This window comes from Budorcas taxicolor, chromosome 19, assembly GCF_023091745.1.
Source record: "Budorcas taxicolor isolate Tak-1 chromosome 19, Takin1.1, whole genome shotgun sequence".
Taxonomy (NCBI): Eukaryota; Metazoa; Chordata; class Mammalia; order Artiodactyla; family Bovidae; genus Budorcas; species Budorcas taxicolor.
In genome coordinates, this window is record NC_068928.1 from 39,890,298 (window position 1) to 39,907,415 (window position 17,118).

The following is a 17,118-nucleotide window of genomic DNA, read 5'->3' on the forward strand; positions in this document are numbered from 1 at the left end:
ATGCCAGGCTAGATGAGTTAAAAGCTGGAATCAAGATGGGTGGGAGCAACATCAACAACCTCAGATATGCAGATGATACCACTCTAATGGCAGAAAGTGAAGAGGAACAAAAGAGCCTCTTGATGAGGGTGAAGGAGGAGCATGAAAGAGCCAGCTTAAAACTAAATATTAAGAAAACTAAGATCATGGTATCCAGCCCCATTACTTCATGCAAAGAGAGGGGGAAAAGATGGAAGTAGTGACGAATGTCCTCTTCTTAGGCTCTAAAATCACTGAGGATGGTGACTGCAGCCATGAAATCAGAAGGCATTAGCTTCTTGACAAGAAAGCTATGACAAACCTAGACAGTCTTTACTCTGCTGACAAAGGTCCGTATTGTCAAGCCTATGATCTTCCCAGTAGTCATGTACAGTTGTGAGAGCTGGACCGTAAAGAAGGTGGAGTACCAAAGAATTGATGCCTTGGAACCGTGGTGCTGGAGAAGACTCCTGAGAGTCCCATGGACAGCAAGATCAAACCAGTTCATCTTAAGGGAAATCAAGCCTGAATGCTTATTGGAAGGACTGATGCTGAAGCTGAAACTCCAGTACTTTGGTCATCTGATGCGAGTTACAGCAGACTCATTGGGAAAGTCCCTGATGCTGGGAAAGATTCGGGGCAGAAGGAGAAGAGGGCGTCAGAGGACGAGATGGCTGGATGGCATCACCAATACAATGCACATGAACTTAGGCAAACTTCGGGAGATGGTGAGGGACAGAGAGGCCTAACGTGCTGCAGTCCATGGAGTTGCAGAGTTGGACATGACTGGGTGACTGAACAACATGTACACCTGAATCACTTTGCTGTATACCAGCAACTAACAGAACACTGTAAATCAACTATACTTCAATTTGTTTAAAAAAACGAATATAAGGGTTGATGGATTAAGGTGAAAGTTTGGAGGAAAACTGGTTATGTCCTAAGTGATTGCATCTCTTTTACCTGGATGTATTATGGGAACGGTTGCTGTGTCTGACCAGGGAACTCTTTCGTAGAACAGGAGGCATGAAAATGTATCCTTCAAGTAATATTAATTGGACATACTAAATGAGGATGAATAAGATTGCCAAAGTCCACACAGGGTAGAAGAGAAGCCGGAGCACTGGCATGGAAAAATTCTATGCAATAGTTCTATGTGGAGCACAGATTGGGGCTTATGGCAAAAACCTGGGAGTGCTTCCTAGTGACAACTATGGCGATGACAGAAAAGATAATTTCTACTTGAGGGGAAAGTAGTAGGCTTATATCAGACATTAACTGAAAACTGCCCCGATGACTGCAGGACAAACAATAATCTCAATATCTGAAATACCCATGGTATCTTAGATGGTATCAGAAAAATGTTCTAATGAGGAGGGCAATGCCCAGAAGAGTGCCACAAGAAAATGGAAATGGCTTACACAGGATTATGCTACAAGAGAATGCAAGCTGGAGATATAAGCAGGGAGCCTCTTTTCTATTAGGACTGACTTTGGAACTGTGTAAGGAGCTGCCAGATTCTATCATCACTTGGACAGTGCCCTATAAACTGCTCTCTTTTTTTAAAGCTTTTTATTTTTTATTGGGGTATAGCCAATTAACAATGTTGTGATAGTTTCAGGTGGACAGTGAAGGGATTCAGTCATACATATACATGTATCCATCCTCCCCAAACTCCCCTCCCATCCAACCTGCCCTATAACATTGAGCAGAGTTCCATGTGCTATACAGTAGATCCCTGTTTGTTATCCATTTTAAATATAACAGAGTATACATGTCCATCCCAAACTATCCCTTCCCAGCATCCTCTCCCTGCCCCAACCCCAGCAACCATTAATTTGTTCTCTATGTCTGTGAGTCTCTTTCCCCTATAAACAGTTCTTGTGTTCAGTCGCTCAGTTGTGTCTCACTCTTTGTGGCCCCTGCCAGGCTCTTCTGTTCAAGGAATTTTCCAGGCAAGAATACTGGAGTGGGTTGCCAATATCTACTCCAGGAGATGTTCCAGACCCAGGGATTGAACTCAAGTCTCTTATGTCTCCTGTATCATAAGATTCTTTACCACTGGCATCACTTGGGAAGCCCAAACACCTCTTGACTGACCAACAAAGGTCTGCTTGATGTATGGATGGCAGTCCAAGGTAAATAGCCGATATCCTATTTGAAAGACCTTCTTCAATCAGAAGATTGAAGAAGGTAAAAACAATTCAGTTTGGTGGGGTTAATTACACGCTGCTTTCCTAGCAGTGATGGAAGAATCGAACAATGATGAAAGCCTCTATGTTTTGGTTTTTACCTGACTAATGTGTGATGGTCAATGACCTGGCCATATTGATAGGCAGAAGGCAATAGAAATCTGGCCTATTAAAGGGATGCCCACATGGAGTAGAACCCTGCAGAAATCACTATGGAAACTGGAGAGTACATTAAAGTAGGACAGGTTGATGTTCAACAGAAGAACCTCCTTCTAGACTAGATGATGATCAGTCATCCATGGATACTGTGGTTGGATATCGTGGTATATTAGCTTGAGATGCCAACCTGGGTCCATGAAATGAGTAGACATTTGGGGACCAAAGTAGTGCAGAGGGCTGAATCTGGACATATTCCTTTTGTACTCTTTGAGGCTCAAAATGCCAACAAGAACTGTTCAGTATGCCAACAAGAGAAACAGAGGCTGCAGATGGCTATGGGGGGATTCCTCAGGGGGAAGACCCCATGCATAGGTGGTAAGTGGATTATACTGAACCAACGTCAGTAGCCCCAGTAGGGCTACAAATGGGTTTTGACAGAATAGACATTGACTCTCTACTGAGTTTTGCTTACCTGGTGATAGATGCAGAGTCCAAGTACTATAAAAGAATTGGAATAGAAGATATTGAACACATTTGGATCATCAAATCACATTTTATCAGAGAAAGGAACACACTTTACAGCTTATAATGCCAAATAATGAATAGTCAGAGAGATTCTTCTCAGAATAAGTTTCATAGAAAATTGGAACAAGCATTTGAAATACTCCTTGTTTAAAACAGGGGGAGATGGAGGCATGAAGGGTTGGTTAACATGTTTTCAAGAGTAAAAAAAAAAAAGAAGATACAATCTGTTTGTAGGATATATATTAAATTTTAAGTTGACCTTCAAATGCATTCCAATATACATCAGGTACAGACAAATACTGTTTGATTCCATCTACACAAGACACCTAGAATAGTCAAATTCAAGGAGTCAGATAGTACTCTGGGAGACAGAAGGGGCTGGGGGGTAGAGGGTGGGGAGAGGGAACGGGGAATTAGTATTTAATGGGGACAGAGTCTCAATTTAGGAAGGTAAAAAATTCAGGAGATGGATGATGGTGAGAGTTGCACAATAACGTGAATGCACTTGGTGCCACTAAACTGTATTAAATATGGTTAAAATAGTATGTTTTATATTATGTGACTTTTACCATAACAAAAAAATTTTAATAGATTAAAACATAAAAAAAAAAGATACAACATAATAGGGCTAAGGCAGCGTTGTTCCCACTAGAGGGATTCCTCTGTTTTTCTGGGGAAGAGAGGGTGGTGAGAGGCTGCTGGTATGATTATGCAATTTTTTTCACGAAAGGAAGATGATGGTCTGACCATATGAGTCTTTCCAAGTAGAGAGGACACTGGTATGATAAATATACTTTTTGTTTTCTTCTCCATATACCTCAACTTTCTCTTTCCAATCTGATGCCCTGTGGTCACAGGACCTGGGATGCAACTACAAGTGCCAGAAACAGGGATGATTCCTAGGCAAGAAATTATAACTATAGTTTTACACCTTTATGTCAGAATTCCTAAAGGCCTGGCAGGGCAGGTAGTGCCTTCATTCTATTTGACAAAATCAAGGTTAACACTCGAAAGTAGCTATTGCCTGGTGGTAAAAAAAAAAAAATAGCCCAGTGGTTATGTAGCTAAGTAATTCTACCCTATATGAATAGAAATGAACTGAAGGGGAAGCACTTACTACACTAGTATGTTGCCTGAAATCTAGAACAGCACAGTTGCTAAATCTAAAGTTCCTTCCAAATGTGGAAAAGTTTAGGTATAAATAAATGGAGAGAAGGAGGAACAGTAGTTCAGGGTAACGGAATGAATCAATGGGCTATGCAAATGAAGGAAATCTAATATCATATTACAATCTCAACAGAGGCTCAGAGCAAGGGAATAATACTGTCTTTTAGCTCAATTATGGGCTTCCCGGGTGGCTCAGAAGGTAAAGAATCCACCTGCAATGCGAGAGAGCTGGGTTCAATCCCTGGTTTGGGAAGATCCTCTAGAGAAGGTACTCATTCTGGTATTCTAGCCTGGAGAATTCCATGGACAGGGGAGCCTGGCAGGCTACAGACTGTGGGGTCACAAAGAGTCAGATGCAACTGAGCAACTTTCACTTTAGCTCAATTACACCAAATGCTTGAAAAGATGAAACCATGTATTGCTGAGACTACTTGTGCCTTTGTAACTTGACAAGATCAAACAGAAGCACACACATCTGAGTGGTCTCACCCCTGAAGACATTTTCATATGATGTGATGATGGACTAGACTAATTAATGACTGAATGTGACTCTAGTGAAGGACCAGGATCTTTTGACTTACATGATGCTTTTGCTATAAGAGATTAGTGGTCAGAGACAAAATATACATTTGGTCTTTGTCCCAGGTTCCTGGTATGAAGTTCCTAGTTCAGTTAAGTCACTCAGTCGTGTCTGTCTCTTTGCGACCCATGGACTGCAGCACACCAGGCCTCCCTGTCCATCAGCTACTCCCAGAGTTTACTCAAACTCATGTCCATTGAGTCAGTGATGCCATCCAACCATCTCATCCTCTGTTGTCCCCTTCTCCTCCCGGCTTCAATCTTTCCCAGCATCAGGGTCTTTTCAGATGAGTCAGTTCTTCCCATCAGGTGGCCAAAGTATTGGAATTTCAGCTTCAGCATCAGTCCTTCTAATAAATATTCAGGACTGATTTCGTTTAGGATGGGTTGGTTGGATCTCCTAGCTGTTCAAGGGACTCTCAAGAGTCTTCTCCAACACCACAGTTCAAAAGCATCAATTCCTTGGTGCACAACTTTCTTTATAGTCCAACTCTCACATCCGTACATGACTACTGGAAAACCATAATTTTGACCAAATGGACCTTTGTTGGCAAAGTAATGTCTCTGCTTTTTAATAGGCAGTCTAGGTTGGTCATAACTTTTCTTCCAAGGAGCAAATGTCTTTTAATTTCATGGCTGCAATCACCATCTGCAGTGATTTTGGAGCCCCCCCAAAATAAATTCTCTCTCACTGTTTCCATTGTTTCCCCATCTATTTGAAGTTCCTAAAACCCTCGGAATTCCCTGAGTGATAAGAGTGTCTTTTGTTATTCATAACAAGCCCCTTTCAATAACACCTGAGTTTACGTTACTGAAGTAACTTAGGTTGCAGCCCCTAAATAGCCTAAGGATGGGTTGGTCACCTGAAGCATCAAGTGATTAGATGACTGGAACTTTCAGCGTCACCCACCAACCTCCAGGAAGGGAACTGGAGATTGAGCTCTATAATACTTTTGAACTGTAAGATTCAGAGAGTGTTTGGTGATGACATCAAGCTGCTGAGAGGGCGGTTTGCCCAGAGAGGGCATGGAAGTTTTGGACTCCCCATCCCATAACTTGCCCTATGTACCTCTTCCATTTGGCTATTCCTGAGTTGTGTTCTTTATGATAAACCAGTAATAGTATGTAAAGTGTTTTCCTAAATTCTGTGAGTCATTCAAGCAAAGGATCAAACCTGAAGGGAGGGTGGTGTGGGAAATCCTAAATCTGTAGTCAAGTTGGACAGAAGGGCAAGTAACGTGGGGACCTGGAACTTTCAACTGAAGTCTGAGTGAGGGTAGTCTTGTGGGACTGAGTTCTATGAGTTCTGCAATAATTCTAGAAATTAGCATAAGAATTGAATTGAATTGAATTGTTGGCTGCCCAGTTGGTATCTAGAGAACTGGTGGAAAACATCCTAGACAAACTTTCTATCATGAGCATGTATTACTTTAATAACAAAAAAGGGCAAAATAAACATGTTATTTTAAAAAATGAAATATGAAGACAACCAACAAAATGGGAAAAAATATTTGCAAAGTGACCAGCAAGAGATTAATCTCCAAAATATACAAATAGCTCATGCAGCTCAATATCAAAAAAGCAACCAACTGAATCAAAATAAGGGCTAAAGATCTAAATAGACACTTCTCCAAAGAAGACATACAGATGATCAAAAAAGCAAATGAAGAGATGTTCAACATCACTGATTATTAGAGAAACGCAAATCAAAACTACAATAAGGTACCACCTCACACTGGTCAGAATGGCCATCATCAAAAAACCTACAAACAATAAATGCTAGAGACAGTGTGGAAAAAAGGGATACCTCTTATGCTATTGGTGGGAATATAAATTGTTACAGTCACTATGGAAAAGAGTATGGAAGTTCCTCAAAAAAAAACAAATAATATAGTTACCATTTGATATAGCAATCTCATTCCTGGGCATATACTCAGAGAAAACCATAAATTGTAAAGATACACGAAACCCAATGTTCATTGCGGCACTATTTACAATAGTCAGGACATGGAAGCAAGCTAAATGACCATCACAGATGAATGAATAAAGAAGATATGGTGCATATATACAATGGAATATTACTCAGCCATAAAAAGGAATGAAATAATGCTATTTGCAATGACATGGATGGACCTAGAGATTGTCATAGTGAGTGAAATAAGTCAGACACAAAGACAAATATTATATGATATCACTTATATGTAGAATCTTAAAAAATGTTACAAATTAATTTATTTACAAATCAGAAATAGAGTCACAAACATAGAAAACAAACTTATGGTTACTAAGGGGGAAGGAGGGGAGGGATAAATTGGGAGATTGAGATTTACATATGCACACTACTATATATAAAATAGATAACTAATAGGAACCTACTGTTAGCACAGGGAACTCTACTAAATACTCTGTAATGACTTATATGGGAAAAGAATCTAAAAGAGTAGATATATATTTATATTTAACTGATTCACTTTGCTGTACAGTAGAAACTAACATTTGGCACCCCACTTCTGTACTCTTGCCTGGAAAATCCCATGGACAGAGGAGCCTGGAAGGCTGCAGTCCACGGGGTCACTAAGAGTCGGACACAACTGAGCGAATTCCCTTTCACTTTTCACTTTCATGTACTGGAGAGGAAATGGCAACCCATTCCAGTGTTCTTGCCTGGAGAATCCCAGGGACGGGGGAGCCTGGTGGGCTGCCATCTGTGGGGTCACACAGAGTCAGACACGACTGGAGCGACTTAGCAGCAGCAGCAGCAGAAACTAACACAACATTGTAAATTAACTATACCCTAATAAAAGTATTTTTTCTTTTTTTTTAATTTATTTTAATTGGAGGCTAATTACTTTACAATATTGTGGTGGTTTCTGCCATACATTCACATGAGTCAGCCATGGGTGTATATGTGTTTCCCATCCTGACCCTCCCTCCCACCTCCCTCCCCATCCCATCCCTCAGGGTCATCCCAGTGCACCAGCCCTGAGCATTCTGTCTCATTCATCAAACCTGTACTGGCCATCCATTTCACATATGATAATATACATGTTTCAATGCTATTCTCTCAAATCATTCCACCCTCACCTTCTCCCACAGAGTCCAAAAGTCTGTTCTTTACATCTGTGTCTGTTTTGCTGTTATACCCCAATAAAAGTAATTTAAGAAAATTTTTAAATGAAGTTCTTATAGCTTGAACACTTAAACTCTCAAAATCTGCTGATATCCTACAGCAAATTATTAAATGCAAATATTTGTAAAGTGAATAAAACTGAATTCCTCCCAACTCAATCCACATATATAAGTTTTCCTGATTTCTTCTCCATACTGAGCCTCAATCGTCTCTTTAGTTCTGGTCTATACACTATGGCTCACCTCCTATGTCTTCATCCTCATTGGCTGGGCCTTCTGTACCATCCACATTTTCTGTTTCATGAGCTTTGGTTAAATCGTAGTCATTCAAAAGCTCTGAACCTTCTAGGAGATAAAAACAATTTTAACTATGAAGTAACCTTAAAGGATTTTTATAACCCTGTATTAAGTAAGACTCCCATTTCAGCTTTATCCAATCCCTAAATGATAGACAATATCCTTTCACATACACCCAAGCGAGATATATGTGAAATTTTAGAAATATGCCCAAGGTTTATTTGCCTTTCAATTAGACATTGTTTTCTTGAATAGTTCTTTCACCTTAAATTCCATTCAAGTTCCTTCTGGATAGAAATTCTCTCTCCTTTGGTGTATTTCAGGATATTCAGTAAGATGTTAAGACCAAGAATATTAACATATAGTGATGAGAAATACTGAGCCTGAGACTACTGGCAAAACTCAATTTGGGAAAGATGCTTTCCTGAGAGGAAGCCTCTAAGCTTCTGTACACCAAATTCTATTTTCCCTTTCTGTTCACATTATAAATATGATTTTGTAGAAAGCATATTGGCCCCCAAATTCTTTTATTTCTTCAAACATTTACTAAATGTTGACAAGGCTACAGATATGAATAGGTCATAATTCCTGTATTCAAAGAGCGGATAATTCACAGATGTAGATAAAACAAACCCACAAACACAATGCAAGATTTACCCAAGAGATAAGTCTAAAATGTAGACTCGGACAAGAGATTAAGGGAAATACAAAGTGCTATGGGAGTTCCTAAGTAAAAGGCAGTAGATATGATAAAAGCATGGTTAAATAAACAACAAACTTGCTAATAATTAAGTTTAACAAAGACACAGTTTTTTACAATAAATATCGAAAATAATAAAAGTAAGGAAGAAGGCATGACATAGCTAGAATTTTTTCACATATAAGCATGGTAGCTTAATAAAAAAAATGATAACAAAAGAAATGAACAGAAAAGACCCACTTGCCATCAAACTCCTTCCCTCAATATTCAATAAAATATTTGCTGAGAACCTATTACATGCAACAAATAGTCAAAAACACGGAATCCTGCAGCACTAAGGAGCTGAAACAGGAGAGGTGAGAGAAACTCTGCAGTGGCTTCCTTTCTGCTGCAACCATGACTGAACACGTGGAACAGGACATTTTACTGGAATATAGGTGTAAAATGGAAACATATCACATACGATACATGACTAAGAGGTCCTGAAAATGTAGTCGTCATGGATTCAGGCAAAGTTTCTCATTTCTGCATATCATATACTCTTAGACACTAAGACACTGCTCTAAACAATAGTTTTCTTTTCTCAAGCCTGAAATGATAGATATACAGTGCACGTCTGATAGAACAACTGATATGAGGTACATGTTCAATTAAAACATAAGGTTACAACTCAGAGTAAAATAAAGATACCTGTGTGGTAAATTTTGTAATATAGCAAAAGCATTGATTCAAACAAAGTGAGTATATCAATAGAGAAAACACAGAATTTATTTTTAGGAAATAGATTATTTTAAGTATTTATAGTTTATTCTGGAGCAAGGGTCAGCAAACCATGGCCTAAGGCCAAATCGAGCCATGGCCTATTTTTACTAATATGTAGACCCAGGAAGTAGGAATGGTTTTACAGTTTTAAAGATTGTAAAAAATATAAAGAAGAATATACAACAGAGACCATATATGGCCCACAAAGTCTAAAATATTTACTCTCTGGCCCTTTACAAATAAAGTTTGCTGAGCACTGTTCCCGAGTGAAAAGCACAAGTTTCATAAGCTATGATATTGTTCAACAAAAGCTGTCTTAATTCAAATGAGTCAGCTGAAATATTTTTTAAAGAAAAAAAAAAAACAGTGAAAAAATAAAAAAACATTGGGTGGGGTGGTTTGGCTCTGTGATGTCAGATAACTTATACGATATAAACGGATGCATTATTATTGTATCCGGAAGACATAACTTCGTTTTTTCCACAACACATTTCCATAGCATTTGTATTGCAATCAGAATATTCCTCTTCATTTGAACTATTCAGTAAAGGTATATTTTTAGAGAGGAAAGACCTGATGTTGTTACCTGTGGGCATAGACTGCTCTTGAGTGCTTTTCAGTTCCACATTTGGTTTTATATCTGAAACAAAAAGGATTATAAATATTAGCTTTTTAGAGTAAATTTTTTTCAGATTTGAGCCTTCTAAATTTAATAAGGATACCACTTTGAAAGATTTACTTGCTGATTTCCTCTCCAGAGCAGGACTATTATTACCTACATCCTTCCTAAAAAGTGTCTCAAGGAGAATAAAAAGAATCTATGCAGAAATTATATTTTAAAGAGATTAAGAGGAAAAAATTACTATTCTGTATTTATTCTGGTATTTTAATTTTTCCATAAAGACCCGAGTTCCTATCTGGTATTGTCTTGTTTCAGTCTAAAGATCTTTCTTCAGCATATCTACTAGTACAACTGTATGAATGACAACTTTTCTCAACCTTCCATTTATTTGGAAGTATCTTTATTTTGCCTTAAAATTTGAAGGATATTTTTACTTGACATAGAATTATGGACTGACAGTTTTCTTCTGTCACTTTAAAGATGGCATTCCACTATGTTTTTATCCTCTATTGTTACTGATGGGAAGAATATTTTCTATCATTGTTTTCCTTTATATATTCTTTTTCTCTGAATGCTTTCAAGATTTTCTCCTTAGTTTTTAGCAGTTTAACTACTATATGCCTAGGTGTGATTTTATTTGCATTTATCTCACATGGGTCCACTTAACTCCTTATCTGTAAAATTGTGTTTTTCACCAAACCTTGTAATTTTTCAGCTATTATTTCTTCAAATTCTTTTTCTCCTCCATTATTTTGCCCTTTTTCTTCAAGGACTTCATCTACATGTGCATGTTAAATTTTTTCATATTCCTACATTTTCTTGAGGTCCTGTTCTTTTCCCCTTAAAGTTCTTTTCTCTGTTGCTCAGATTGAATACTTTCATTAATGAATCTTCAAGTTCATTATCCCTTCTTCTGTCATCTTAATCTGTTATCAAGCCTATTCAGTGAGTTTTTTATTTCAGATACTGTAATTTTTAGTTCTAGAATTCTATTTTGATCTTTTTTATAGTCTCTCTCTGGAGTAGGAAATGGCAACGCACTCCAGTATTCTTGCCTGGAGAATCCCATGGACAGAGAAGCCTGGTGGGCTACAGTCCATGGGGTCACAAAAAGTCAGACACAATTGTGCGACTGAGCACACGACACATAGTCTCTCTGCTAGATTTCCTATTTGTTAATTCATTACAAGCACATTTTCCTTTGCATCTGAGTATAATTATTACACTTGTTTAACAGTCTTGTCCTCCAGTTCTAATATCTATATCATTTTGGGGTTAGTCACCTATAATTTCTTTTTCTCTTGAGTATGGGTCACATTTTCCTGCTTATTCAAATAATCTAAAAATTATGGATTGTACCCTGAAAATTATGAAGATATGTTACAGAATTTCTGGAGTTTGTTATGTTCCTTTGAAGGATATAGGAGATTTTCTTTGTTTATTTCACTTTTTAAAGCATGTAGTTAAACTCACACTCTGTTTCATTGTGGTGGGAAGCATCTAGGGTAATCAATTGTCCCAGTACACCTGGGATTGAAGGTTTTCCAAGACTACAGAACTTTCACAGCCTCAGGAAAACTGGCACAAATTGGTCACTCTTGCAGAAGCGTAAATTTCTGTTCAGTTACTTTCACCTCAGATGGACTGCTCCGGGTGTGAACCATACAAGTGTAGTTCAAGGATTAGCTTAAGACTTGGTCCAGCTAGAGCATTTATACACAAAAGACCCTCTCTACCCTCTCCACCCTAGGATTTCCCCCTTTGCTCCTATGATTGCTTGTGATTGCTATGGTTTTTTAAGCTAGTAAAACTGTGGATTATCTATTCAAGTTTTGGTCACCCAGATGCTAAAACTGGGACCTGCCTTTGAGCAAAACAGCCTTAAAAACAGGTTGGTTTTGGTTATTTTCCAATTCCTGCAGGTAATAGATTTTTCATATTTTGTCCAGAATTATAATTGTTATCTGCTAGGTTGGTTCAACGAGACCAACCTCCTCTACTACTAGAAATGGAAACTCTCCATTTGTTCTTTATTTCAATGGTGATCATATACCCATAACTGCTCCAGACACCACTGATTTCAAATAATCTACATTTCAGACGTATTTCAATTTTTGTTTTGAAAAATACAGTCACTGCACTTACATTCTATCTTAATATTAAAGTTTAACACACCACCCATTAGATGTTAGCAGCAAAGCCTAAGTGCAGGAAAAATGCAAATATTTTTTAAATAAGCAAGCATTAGTCAGTCAGTCAGTCATGGCCGACTCTTTATGACACCATGGACTGTAGCTCACTAGGCTCCTGTGTCCATGGGATTCTTCAGGCAAGAATACTGGAGTAGGTTGCCATTTCCTACTCCAGGGGATCTTTCTAGCCAAGGATTGAACCCAGGTTTCTTGCACTGCAGACAGATTCTTTACCATCTGAGCCACCAGGGAAGCCTTTTGTAAAATAAGCAAAGGGGCAGCCTAATATGCAGTGTTAAAACCCAAGATGGGTGAAAGAAATGTCCATACAAGGAATAGGGACAGGCCAGGGTAGGCTGTTGGAAACCAACCAATATGAACAGCGTGCCTGTATGGGGTGCACATTTAGCATGAGATGAGGAGGGATTCTACATGAAGGGCAGACAGATCGGCAAGTCAGAGCCTAAGCAGGATGAGAAGGGCAGGAGAATCACCTGGGCTGGAGTGATGAAGAACATATCCAAGTAAAGGATGGCCTAGCATGAGGAGTCAGAGCCTGAGCATAGAGAAGAGGCCACCTATGCCGAGGGGTGCTCTCATTTCAGGGAGCAGACAGGGTTAGCAAGGCTCCCACATAGGGACAGTGGGGGCGCCAAAGAGCCCAAATGGAGTGAGGAGAGTTTCTATGTTTGGGAGTATCCAAGGCAAAGTGTCAGAACTTGATTGGGTTGAAGAGGGCAGCCACATATTAAGGGCAGCTTTGCACTGGGATGTGTGCCGTGCTTAGTTGCTCAGTTGTGTTTGACTCTTTGCGACCCCATGGACTGTAGCCCACCAGGCTCTTCTGTCCATGGGGATTCTCCAGGCAAGAATACTGGAGTGGATTGCCACGCCCTCCTCCAGAGGATCTTTCCAATCCAGGTCTTCTGCATTGTAGGTGGATTCTTTACTGTCGGAGCCACCAGAGAAGCCCAAGAATACTGGAATGGTTAGCCTATCCCTTCATCAGGGGATCTTCCCGACCCAGGAATCGAACTGGTTTCCTGCACTGCAGGTAAACTTTTTACCAGTTGAGCTATCTGGGAAGCCCATTAGACCCCCATAGTTGAAAAGGGTATCCACATAGATCAGTGCCTGCAGTACAGGATGTCAGAAACCAAACGAGGCAAGGTAAGAATCTTCACTGAAGAGGAAATGGCAGTGGCAGTGGATGACTGTTTATACAAAGGAGGACTGATTAAGTAAGAAAAATATAATAAGGATAATAAGACACAGGTTTTTCTCTGTCTGAGAAGGGAGTTATAAATATGGAAACCTGTGGTCCTATATTGGAAATGGAAGTACTGGCAGGAACACGTGGCTTCAACTATATATAAATTGATACAAAATACAGATGGAAATGTGTGTATATGTATGGTATAACACACATGGTCTCTAGCTCTGTCCACTGAGAGCCCCTGGGAGCAGTGACACCACAACAGCTTTCAGGATATGGATATTAACTTCTAAGCATCATTCTCAACTTATAAAAACCATATTCCTTGGAGAAAGGGCTGACTCCAGCACTGGGGGAGGGAGAGTACAGATGAGTCTGGAACATTTTGTTGTGCCACAAAGCAAGGAAGTGCTCACATAAACAAGAACATATATTAAAAGGATATGGAAATTATTTTGAAGGGATTCCCACTGGTCAAATCTGAGACAAGGAAGCATCAAAATTATAATGACAGTATTGGATTACAACCTATTAAAAAGCATAAATTCATGAGTCCATATTGACATTAGTAAGTAGTTGATAAATTTAAAGTCCAGTAACAAATGGAAAAATTTACATAGTTTCAAAATGCTTCTTCTCAAAATATTATTACAAAGACAAAAAGAGAAACTATATAGTGAAGAACCTTGTAGACACCACTGAACTGAGTAAAGTGATCATTATCAGTAACAGGACAAATGAAAATTATGTGTCCACTGATAATGAAAAGAACACAGCTTCACTTCTGTGATATACCTGCCAGACATGCACAATCTAAATCTAACCATGAGAAAACTAACTCTAATTGAGGGATAATTTACAAAATACCTGGTTTGTAATTCTCAAAAGTGTCAAAGTCATGACCGACTGAGGAACTATTCCAAACTGAAGGACAGGGAAGAGACGTGACAACTAAATGCATATGTGATTCTGAGCCAAATTCTCCTGAGGTGAAGGGCATTATAGAAGCTACTGGAGAAATCTGAGTGGGGTCTGGGATTAAATTGTAGTAATGTCTCAATGTTAATGTCCTGATTTTGATAGTTGTTTCCTGGTTATGTAGGAGAAGGTAGAACACACACTAAAGTAGTCAAGGTGGATAGGGCTTTATGTCAGCAACTTACTCTCAAAATTTCCGGAAAAAAAAATTAGTTTTTTGTACTGTATTGCAACTTTTCTGTAAGTTTGATAGTGGGAGTTTTTTTAAAAGCTTTTTTTTTTTTTTTCAGCTAACTGTGAAACTTTTAACTGCATACTAAAGGGATTCTGAACCAAAAAAAAAAGAAAGAAAAGTAGCTCAAAAGTTTCACACGAACAATCTTCATGTGAAAACACCTTTTAGTTATTACAGAACAAGATGGCTTTTGATTTGGTGAGCTAAAGAAAAAAGGTCCTAGTCCCCTGAGCCTTTTAAACTCTCTGACAGTGATATTTAAATAGCTCTTAATATTTTTTCAAGCAGCCTTTGTGTGGCATAAATAACACCAGAAGGAACTGAGTACAGTTTCCAAGGGAAAAAAGGAGATTTTACTATCTGAGTATTCAAAATTTGAAGGAGACATTTAAACCATCTAAGACTTCCCTGGAAGTCCAGTGGTGAAGACTCACGTTTCCACTGCAGGGGACACAGGTTCAATCCCTGGTCAGGGAACCAAGATCCCACATGCTGTGGCACAGCCAAAAAGAAAAGAAAAGAAAGCCATCTATAATCAGGCTATATGGATACTCTTCTTAGGTGCTATAAAGTACTTAAAATACAGGAACAAAGCAGACTGAAGTGTATTTCCCCTTCTTGAATGTAAACATCTTTATAAAACTGTGAAGTCTAGTAGTGAATAGATGATAAAGGAATTCCCACCTGAAGACCAGAAACCTATATTTATAAGTGCAGCAAAAGTTTTACAGTTTTTAATGGATAATTTTGCAATTCCTTCATAGTTCAGTCCAAAAAAGACTTCCAAAAATTTCCATGGTGGGGTCCATTTGGGTATTTTTAATGTGTTGGCAGTCAACATAGTTTTAAACTATTTTCCAAACAAAAAAAAGTGCTCTAGAAAGCTAAGAAGGAAAGGTCCCTATACTTCTTTTGACAAAAATATTAATTCCCTTTACTGATATTAATATATACAGTACAAATGATGGAAGAATTCCAAAGTGGATTAATTCTATTAAAATCTAATTCCTGTCAATTTTCTACCTCTTCTATTACTTGAATTGGGTAAAGCATGTTCCTGCCTCAGGACTTTTGTTTTTACCCGTCCCTCTGACCAAAATGCTCTTCCCTCAGACAGCCACCCGCCCTACCTCCTTTCTTCATTCAGGTGTGTGCTCAAAAGTTACCCTATCAAACCAGCTTTACCTAACTACTCTATAATAAGAGGTCATTCTTCATCGTCACTTTTTTCTCTTACATTATAAAATTTCCTTCATACAATTTCTTCATTTTCACCACCTTACATATATTTATTCATTTTTTTAAAAAAGTATTTATTTATTTGGCTGTGCCAGCTCTTAGTTGTGACATGCAGAACCTTTGGTCTTCATTGTTGCATGCAAGATCTTTAGTTATGACATGTGAACTCTCAGTTGCGGCAGGTGGGATCTAGTTCCCTGACCAGGGATTGAAACCAGGCCCCCTGCATTGGGAGCACAGAGTCTTAGCCACTGGACCACCAGGGAAGTCCCTATTTGTTCACTTTTAAAATGTCTCCTCCCCACCCCACCAGAATGTAAACTTAATGAAAACATGGACGTTGGCTGTAATTTTTATTGCTTTTTGCTATATTTTCAGCTCTCAAAATAGTACCCATTATGACAGCCACTCAATAAATATTTGTTGAATTAATACATGAACTTTTACATCTCTATCTTTGCTACTTATAAATAATCTAGGTCAAGGTTCTACAAACTACAGCTTATCACCTGTTTTTGTATGACTTGTGAACTGAGTTTACATTTTTTAATGGTTGAAAAAAATCAGAAAGATGCATTTCATGCAACTTGAAAATTGTGTGGAATTCTAACATCAGTGTTCATAAATAAAGTTTTACTGAAGCATGGCCAAATCCATGTTGTCTACAGCTGCTTCTGTATTCCAAGAGCAGAGTTGAGTACTTGCAACAGAAACTATATGCCTTGCAAAGCCAAAAACATTCACTATCTGGTAACCTTTTAGAAAAAGTTTGTCAAGACCTGGTCAAATCTACTATTAATACTAACACTAACAATGCACTGTCCAGTACAATAGCCACTAGCCACATGTGCCAATTTGAGTTTAAATTTAAGTTAATTAAAGTTAAAATTTTAGTTTCTCAGTTACCCAACCACGTTTCAAGTATTCAACAGAACATGTAGCTAAGGGTCTTTCATATTGGAGAATATAGATAAAGAATATTTCCACTCCCGTAGAAAGTTCTACTGAAGGGCACAGCTCTAGATTTTAGAATATCTCGTTGTCGCTTGGGATACCACTCAATGCAAAGTTATTTAAAGCAAACATTACAACTTTAGGTCAGGAAAGA

The 17,118-nt window shown here is 38.5% G+C and overlaps 1 protein-coding gene across 1 annotated transcript in view; it reads right to left on the reverse strand.

Moving 5' to 3' along the window:
* The window catches only part of IKZF3 (IKAROS family zinc finger 3), an 89,407-nt gene that overhangs the window by 53,805 nt on the left and 18,484 nt on the right, over positions 1–17,118 (reverse strand). The window contains exons 4-5 of the mRNA XM_052658624.1: positions 10,115–10,231; positions 8,013–8,114 (exon numbers count right to left, since the gene is read on the reverse strand). Of these exons, the coding sequence (XP_052514584.1) occupies positions 8,013–8,114; positions 10,115–10,231 (219 nt within the window). The remainder of the gene's footprint in view (positions 1–8,012; positions 8,115–10,114; positions 10,232–17,118) is intronic.